The 10,115-nt window shown below is 37.1% G+C and overlaps 1 protein-coding gene across 1 annotated transcript; it reads left to right on the top strand.

Moving 5' to 3' along the window:
• The first annotated feature begins 896 nt into the window (after positions 1–896).
• On the top strand, positions 897–1,826 carry LOC105943514 (olfactory receptor 5H2-like). The gene has a single exon (XM_012935932.2). It carries the CDS (start codon positions 897–899, stop codon positions 1,824–1,826), a length of 930 nt encoding a protein of 309 aa, XP_012791386.1.
• The last annotated feature ends 8,289 nt before the right edge of the window (positions 1,827–10,115 follow it).

Here is a 10,115-nt window from a genome sequence, read left to right as displayed (position 1 = left end):
TATCTATCACTGAGTCCAAGTAACTCTATACTCTATTTCTATTTGGTTGCTTTCTTTGTATCTTTCTTTTTGGGTCACACCCAGTGATGCACAGGTGTTACTCCTGACTTTGAACTCAGGAATTACCCCTGTGAGTGTTCAGGGGACCATATGGGATGCTGGGAACCTGACTCAGGTCAGTCCAGTGTATTGCTCCAGCCCCTGGGATGCTTTCTTACTGTGTTTATCACTCAGTGTCCTGTCACTCACAGACAAGTAGGTTCACTAGCAATTCAATCATCTGGGGACAACTATTTTTGAAATAGTATTCAGAACTTACTGATTTAATTTTTGCAACTATATGAACCTCAGAATTCATATTTCATAAAATGCTGTTCAGACAATTCTGATGTATAAACTAGACCTGAAACACTGAATTTATTAAAGTCCAAGTTTTTCTCTATGATGCCTATTATATACACTTTCAAAAAATTAACTCCAAAGCACTATGAAAGTTATTAGTTCATCCCTAATGTGTGAAAATTTTTATTGTTTACATGATCTACAATTTATTTTAAATCCATATTCTTTATTTGTTCCCTTTACTGATAATCCACCTTTTATACTTTTATACAAACACAATTATGTATCCCCCAAATTAACAATGCTTATGTCATTTTTCATCTATTGATTCTGCATTGCACTTGGACTAAAATTTTGTGTTTGCTTCAATTTACTTAAGGCAGTAAAGTGTCCAAATTATTTCATATATTATAGTAATGATATATAAAATTAGCTGGGTAATCTAGTAGGAATACAGTGAAATTTAAGTCTGTTCACTGAGTTTTATATTTATGTTTTCAAAGTGAATATTTTTAAAATCAGTACATTTCATTTTAGGGGATTTCTAATGACACATGGAGAATAAAAATACAACAGTGATTGAAGATTTTGTGCTCACAGGACTTGCATACCAAAAGGAGTGGAGAATCCCATTGTTTCTGGTATTCTTAGCAATATACATAATCACCATTGTGGGGAACCTTGGTCTTATTGTTCTCATCTGGAATGACTCTCAACTTCACATCCCCATGTACTTATTTCTTGGAAGTTTAGCTTTCGTGGATGCATCAATATCATCCACAGTAACCCCCAAGATGTTAATAAACTTTTTCTCTAAGAATAAGTTGATCTCTTATTCTGAATGCATGATACAATTCTTTTCCTTTGCTATAGGGGTAACCACAGAATGTTTTCTCTTGGCAACTATGGCATATGATCGCTATGTAGCTATATGTAACCCGCTACTTTATCCAGTGATTATGACCAATAGACTTTGTGTATGGCTGATAGTCTCATCATTTGTAGGTGGAATTATTCATGCTTTTATTCACACAGGATTTTTGTTAAGATTAACCTTCTGTAATGACAATATAGTACATCACTTTTACTGTGATATTGAGCCATTGTTTAAGATTTCTTGTACTGATCCATCAATTAATATTCTGATAGTTTTTATTTTTTCTGGTTCAATTCAGGTATTCACTATTATGATTGTTCTTGTTTCTTATACACTTGTTCTATTCACAATCTTAAAAAAGAAGTCTTTAGAAGGCATAAAAAAAGCTTTTTCCACATGTGGAGCCCATCTCTTATCTGTGTCTTTATACTATGGTCCTCTTCTTTACATGTATGTACGCCCTCGGTCTGCACAGTCAGAAGATCAGGATATGATGGACTCTATGTTTTATACTATCATTATTCCTTTGCTAAATCCAATTATTTACAGTCTGAGAAATAAGAAAGTCATAGATTCACTGAAAAAACTGTTAAAGAAAACTATTTAGAGTTTAACTAATATTTGTTTTCATTTCATTAAGTCAATAATAAAAACATATCGATTTAATGCTGTTACATGCTGATTAGCACTTAAAGATTCCGCAACTATAAGCACTCTATTATTTTAATGGTATGAGGTTAGGTGCTACCTTCTCAAGTCCTTAAAATATTTCTAGAGCTATTCCAAAAATGCCAAAATATAATCAAATTTTCATTCTACAGGAAAATAAGTAGAAAAACAACAAAAGCATATACTTTCATGTGCATTCCTCAGTTTTACTTAATTATATAGTTATTAAGGGGCTGGAGAAATAATGTGGGGGTTAAGACACTTTCCTTTTGTGCAGCTGACTCTGGTTCAATCCCTGGCACTTCATATGGTACCTCTGCCAGAAGTGATTCCAGAACACAGAACCAGGAGTAAGCCCTGAGCATTTCTGAGTATGGTCTAGAAATATTTTTCCCCACTTTATTTAAACACGGTGATTTACAAGGTGTCTCATGATGATTTGTTATAGGTATTTTATATGCCACCACCAATCACACCCAACACAACTGGCACCTTCCCTCCCCCATTGCCTCCATTTCCCCCTTGTCTCCATTTCCTACTCCTCAAATCTGTCCCAATCGCAGGCCCATACTAAAATTTTATATTGCTTGTTACCACAAAATGGCTAAGGAAATGATTAACAAAAACAACAATAAAAGAAAAATTTTTGAAAGTTGTTGTATCTCACCTTGGAAACATTAATTCCTTATCTGAGGGGTTTACTAACCTATTATTATTAGTTAAGCTTTCTGTGTTAATGTTTTGTAAATCAAGGTTAGTTGGTTACTACTTTACATTTCCATCCAATCTGTTGTGCTTACATTGGAATGTTAGAATAGTAGAGCTTGAAAATGTTGCACACTCAAGAAACCCAGAATATTTTACTGGGCAGTCTGGCTGGAGGCACGGCAACAGCTGTTGGGGTGTAAGTGTGGCTACTGGGGCTTTGGTAGGGCAGAAACTTGGCCTGCCCCATTTCAGAGATCGCCCCAGAGATCTCAACTGGAACCAGTTATCTGAGAAATTTTTGTGGCTAATTGATCTCTTCTGAGATTTTAAATATGAGTCTTTGGAACAAGGCAGGTAGATGATTTTATATAGTGGCGGTGATGGGATGTAGGTATCGCTGCCAGGGCTTCAGGAAGTATGGGGAGGGGAGGGGAGGTTGCCCACATTGACTCCCAGAAGGTCTTGTTTAGAAATATTTTTTAATTATTAAAGTAATGTTTTTCCTCTGAAAGGCATTTGAGCATGATGTCTTTGGCAACATTATCAAGAGTCATTTATTCAGGAGTGATCAGTTTGAAATCCATAGCACTGGCAGGTTTGTCTTTAAATGAACTCTGAAAATTTTTAGGAAATTTTATAGCTAATAATATATCTTTATTTTCACTTAATCTGTGAAATGGTTGACTGTACTACTCTCATGCCACTGAGAAAAAATAAGCCTAAATAGGAAACCATGAGGAGTTTTTTTTTTTTTTTAGTAGAAAAGGAATTTAGGTCTGTGGAGACGGTGCTAAGCTCTAAAATGATGCTCTTACTCTCTTATTCATCTGTTTCAGTGAGCAAGCTGAAGTGAGCTACCTCAGAGCTTGTGGTACCTTTTTGGGATTTCAATGTTTTTGGCTTTTATAGATACTTCTCTATATTAGAAAGCTAAGCATTTAGATGGAAGATGAATTGGGATTGTCAATGAGATTTAATAGTGGCATAATAGGACAGAAATGGCATCAATATTCCAACTAATAATTAAAAGTATTATAATAAGGAAAATAAAGTACCAAAACCTTGAAGATTATTGGAACATGTATTTGCAAAGAGGAGAGTTTTTGGTGTATATTAAGAAAGTCCTAAAATATTGAGATATTATGTCACAGTGTCTAGTGGGAGATTGGCAAGACTAAAGAAGATTTTGAGATTTGAAGCCTGAAAGTACATGAAAGATGTTTCCCCTCACATAATATACCATATAAATGTAATACACATAATATATTTTCAAGTCCATCTCTGCCATTTCCTTCAGAATGCTGAATAGAGGATACATAAAAAGATGTATTCTTTTTGATATCTGTGAAGCTTTTATCTTGATTGCTACTTACCTATGTTTTTGTAAAACTTTAGTTACTTCTTCCTTCCAGATTACTGATATTATTTTAATATTTTGCTGGACGTTATTTGTAAATATGACTTTGATTATGCCATATTTCTCTTTAATATTTTCATGAGTGACGATTGCTATCAGATTATATATGTGCAAAATCAATGTACCTAGATCTCTATCGCAAATATGCATGTGATTATACCCACACATTATATTTATGTGTCTATATATTATGACAAGCATAACTGTGTAGAGAGACATATTACATGATATAAAATGCATATGAAAGAAAATGCACATTTGTTCTCATATGATCTTGCATGTTTTCAACTTGGAAATTTTGGAAGTCCTTTTCCTTAAATCTTGAATGAAATCAAATATCTCTTCCTCTACAATTTTTCTAATGGCACAATGTTATATAATAAAATAAGCTATTAAACTCCTTGTAGACAAACCTTTCTCTCTCAGATTTATCTGTTGCTCCTATACATCTGTTCACAGAACATACTAACATTACCTCAATACAGCTGCCCAATATTCATTTGAACTGAAAATAATATCACTAATTCAAGACCTCTTTCTTGACATTTGACACTTTATTTGTAAACACACACACAAACACACAGACATTCCATTAATTCAAAATAACTTCAATCACTCAGAAGATTTATCTTAAAATTTCACTGAATTTTGCTTTAATAAGTATGTTCAGGATAAGGCAAAAACAAATAGCAATGAATGGGCTATAAAAAAATCTCAACAAAATCATGTTTCAGAATGTTTCAAAAGCTCAACAATTTGGATTTTGAGCCAAACAAACACCATTCAAAACCCAATCCCACACCCCATCTCTCTCTCTCTCTCTCTCTCTCTCTCTCTCTCTCTCTCACACACACACACACACACACACACACACACGCAAATAGCAACCACATGATAGTCTACATAAATTTTATGTCCTGATCAAAAAAAAACATTTATGCAACCATTATAAAAGTTTCCAACCACTGTTTGCATTTTACTCTTATTTTAGACATCAGGGTGTGTATACTGCTGCAAAGGATGAAGACATCTACTTCAAAGGATGAAGTTTTATACTTTCTACTCACTTTCTCTCTCTCTGTCTGTCTCTCTCTCTCTCTTTGTCTTTCTTCCTCTCTGATCACACCTGGTGATGATCAGGGCTCAGTCTGGCCTGTACTTTAGGGATCACTCTGGTGGGGCTTGGAGACCATATGTGATGTTGGAGAGTTAACCTCAGTTGTTCACTTGCAAAAAAGTGTCCTGGCCCTTGACCTGCCCTCGGCGCCATCTTGCCACAACCAGCAGTGATGAATCGGGCCTTTCCAGAAGGCACCGCAAGCCAGAGATTGCTTTGGACCCTAAACCGGGCCGACAACACCCAGGTGCCAGACGGAGAAGGTACATCCAGCAGGCCTTCTCCAGATAGAGCCCCAGCGACACTGAGATTCTCCTAACACGGCTCCGGAATGCGGGACTGGGACATCTCCAAACCGCATGGCCGCTTGTGTGGCCACGCAACCTTTCCTGATATACAAAACATATGCTCAGGAATGGCTCCGCCACCCCTGATGTGTCCATCATCCCAGAGGAACAGAAACCAATCTCAGAATGCAGCGGCTACTGGCAGATATACTCCTGGATTCGGAACTAAGCTACAGCCCTGTGCAGCCCCAGGAAGGGAAGGGCTTCTGTCTTTTGGCCTTTTCCCCCCTGGACAGCATGGCGACTGCTACCATTCAAAATCAATTGGACAGTGAGGTAGGAGTTTGCATTGATGGGACAGGATGCACAGGGAATCTTGCAATGGGGGAGGTAGAACCGGCCCTGCCTCCTGCCCAAATGAGACTCCGAGTGGTCGTCCCTGTACAGCTCTTCAGCTCCTGAACAGCCATGATCCCAGCGCCACAGAAATCAGTCTCGGAATGCAGCGGCTGCTGGCAGAAATACCTCTGGACTTAATACCAGAATTGGAAATCTGGGCTGCCACTCTCGCGACCATGCAACATCTTATGCTCTTTGTTACCAACAATAGAAAACATACAATCTATGATGCCATTCCAACAGGTCTGATTGTTGGGGGAAAAACTCCAAATAATGGCAGTGAGTTACTTGTTAAAAATTGAATGTAATCAAAGTAAGGAAAGAGTATAGTGAAAATATCTGCCACACACGCTAGGGGGGTGGGAGGGGTGGTATGCTTGTTATTGGTGGTGGAATATGTGCACTGGTAAAGGGATGGGTGTTTCAGCATAGTATGACTGAGACTCAATCCTAAAAGCCCTGTTACTGTTCTCACGGTGACTCAATTAAAAAAATAAATAAAATTTTTTAAAAAAGAAGCTCTTCTAAAGCTGACTCAAAAATTGTGTAACTTCCTAATCAGAGAGAGAGAACAAAAGGGAATACCCTGCCATAGTGGCAGTGTGGGGTGGGGGGAGAAGGGACAGGGAGGGTGGGAGGGATGCTGGGTTTACTGGTGGTGGAGAATGGGCACTAGTGAAGGGATGGGTTCTCGAACTTTGTGTGGGGGAAACATGAGCACAAAAATGTATAAATCTGTAACTGTACCCTCACGGTGATTCACTAATTAAAAATAAAAAATTAATAAAGAAAACAAGATTAAGCCCCGGAATTATTTTTAAGTATAAATTAATTGATACCAAATATAAATTTTCATTCAAATGGAAGGTTTCAGATATACTACAGTGCATCTGAGATTCTCTAGATTCTATGATGTTGCAATAAATTCATCAATTATTTGTTCAATTAAAAAAATTGTGTAACTTAATATACAAAAGAATGAAGTTTGACCCTATCTTCAAATAATGCATAAGAATCAATTTAAAATGAACCAAGTATATTAAAAAAGAGCTAAAGAGCCTAGACAAAAAAAATTATAAATTTTTATGCTTTTGATTTAGTCAATGACCTTTTACATATTATACCCAAGGCACAGACATATAAGAAAAATGGATAAATTGAACATCACAAAAATTTTAAGACTTCCATGCTTCAAAAAAATGAACTACAAAGAGAATAAAAAGACTGCCTACAGAATGTGAAACATTTTTTTCCACTCATGTATTTGATACGAGATTTGTTTCCTAAATATATAAAAAAAAACAATAATGACTCAGTAATGAAAAACTGTATAACTTAATTAGGAAGATATGATCTCGGGCCTGGAGCAGGTAGGGGCACAGCAGGTAGGGCATTTTCCTTGCATTCAGTGGATTCGAGTTCGATTCCCAGCATCCCATATGGTCCCTCGAGTACTGCTAGGAATAATTTCTAAGTGCAAGAGCCAGGAGTAACCCCTGTGTATCGCCGAGTGTGACCCAAAAAGCAAAGAACAGCAATAATAACAAAAAACACATAACTTTATTAAGATATGATCTAAATGCATACTTTTTCAAGGAAATGTACAACTTTACCATGTCCCATTAAATATGCTTAGTGCCTTTGGCCGTAAGGGTAATTAATGTAAAGCAAAATCACAATGAAATACAACCTAGGATGACCAACATTGAAAAGATAGTCACAAAGATTAGAAAGTGTCTTGGTAAATTATACTTCCCTGGTAGAAATGTCTGGTAGAATCTAAAATGGTACAGATGCTTTGGAGAAATCATTCAAAATTTTGAAGAGTTAAACTTAAATGAGACCCAAACATTCCCCTCTCAAATAACTATCCATGAGAAATGAAAGACATGTTCACACAAAAATTTGAACAAAAATTTTCATAACCATCACAAAGTGGAAGCAACCTAAATAGCCTTCTACTGATGAGTGAATCAATAAAATATTATATATCCTTATATTAAAAAAGACAAGTGTCCTACTCACTGTATTATCTCTCTAACCCTTTACTCACTTTTTATATGAAAAAATAATTTACAGGAATGGTAATCCATCAAATATTTTGACTCACTTCAGGAAAATTAATAGGATACATCCTTGCAATTTTTAAAAATATTTATTTATCATGTTGTATCACTTTTGAACCACGGATTCAACAAAATTTCATAAGCACAATAAGCTGTAATTCTGTGAGAGCTTCCCTATTTTAGAAGTCAGTACTCTCTAAGGCTTCATAAGGTCCATAGCTAACAGTCCCAGTATCACAGTGACTTCATTTTTCAAGATAAAACAAGCTATTCACTAAATGTATAGTAATTTTTTCACCAGTGTCCATTATAACAAAAGTAAGTGATTAATATATATATGTATATAGATTATATATATATATATGTATATGGAATTGAAAGAGCTATGCTGGGAATATCATGTCTCACTCAAGTGAGAAAAAGAATCTGGAGTTCTAATTTTTTTTTTTTTAATTTTTATTAAATCACCATGTGGAAAGTTACAAAGTTCTCAGGTTTATATGTCAGTTATACAATATTCAAACACCCATCCCTTCACCAGTGCCCAAATTCCACCACCAGAAACCCCAGTTTACCCCTGCCCCCACCCCCTACCCCCTACTGTATAACTAATGAATTTCACTTCATTTTTTCTTTACCTTGATTACATTCCATAATTCAACACAAAACTCACTATAGTTGACATAACTCTCTCTCTCTCTCTTTTTTTCTCTTTTTCCTTTTCCATTTTTTTTTTTTAATTTTTCCCCCTCATCCCCCTTCCTGCGCCTCATAGTATGGTGTACTCCACGCCACGTTGGCCAGCGTGGGGCTTTTGCTTAGCTCATAGTCCAGAGGTGGCTGTTACATTAAGAACCTTCAATATTTCAACAAAAACTTACTGTTATTATTTGGAGTTTCCCCCCCAAGTCTGACCTGTTCAAATGGAACCCTTTCACATTGATGACAATTATAAATGTTAAGTCTTTTGGTTTTGGATTTCTGTATAAAGTCCTGGGAAAATTCTGCCAGAAATTACATATTTCCTCCGTTAGCCGGCGTGGGGCAAAGGCTTAATTCACAGTCTCCATACATGGGTGCAGGCACTTGCTGGAACCCCAATTCCTAAAGCTGTCTCTGGTTCCCGCTTGTTCCACATCCACCGGCTCTGCAGGGGCATGGGCGCCCGGGCCGAAAACCCGGCCGGCCGGAGCCGAGCACGGGGGCCGACTAAGAATCTGGAGTTCTGAACTCCATAGACAGTCAAAAATCAGGGTTGCTGTCTCATTTGCCAAGGCATCAAAAATCAGATGGTCCAGTCATGTAATGTGATTCAGAGACGACCGCTGGACGAGACCTGTTACCGACTGGATTCCAAGGGACATCAGAAGACCTCGTGGTTGCCCACCAACTAGATGGTCATCATCAAATCTCTGAATGAACGATTTGAGGCTCTTTCTGTTCCTGGAGCAAGCAGATATCATTGGGCTGCACTAGCTTGCGACAGGGACAACTGGAGACATTACTGGCGCCCGCTCTAGCAAATCAAAGATCAACGGGAATACAAGTGATACAAGTGATATATGTATATATAAAGCTTATCCTTATTTATGGCAATAACATATTAACAAAGGTATCTACATATGTAAGGCAGAGTCTGGCAAGCTACCCGTGGCATACTCGATATGCCAAAAATAGTAACTACAATGGTCCTCATTCCCCTGATCCTAAAAAAGCCCTCAATATGCCATCGGGCTACACTAGCACGTGACAGTGATGAGTGGAGACGTTACTGACACCCGCTCGAGCAAATCGATAAACAAAACGGGATGACAGTGATACAGTGATACAGTGATCTACATATGTATCAAGACCTTCATTACTATAAGGTATTAGTTCACACATTTATGGGGTTGAGAAAAATTGATGCAAAACAGTAAGGGATTTACCCAAATAGAATGGAAACTGCTAAAAAGCAATGTCACAAATCACAGAAGTTTAAGGAGAAGGCAGAGATATAGTACAGTGGATGAGGGGCTTGCTTTGCAGAATGATCAGAATTCTATGCCCAGCATCCCATATACCGGAATATTCCTGAATGCAGAACACAAAAGCATCGTCAGATGTGGCCCTCAAACAAACAAACAAACAAACAAACAAAGTAACGAGTCATAGAAGCAGGATGCAGGGAGCTGAAAACCAGATTAGTAAATTTGAAGACAAAATACCAATCACCCCCACAGAAAAGAAGAGG

Source organism: Sorex araneus, chromosome 2 (genome assembly GCF_027595985.1).
Source record: "Sorex araneus isolate mSorAra2 chromosome 2, mSorAra2.pri, whole genome shotgun sequence".
In the NCBI taxonomy this organism is placed as follows: Eukaryota; Metazoa; Chordata; class Mammalia; order Eulipotyphla; family Soricidae; genus Sorex; species Sorex araneus.
Note: the sequence above shows the minus strand (reverse complement) of the source record. Positions and strands in the feature narration are given on the sequence as shown.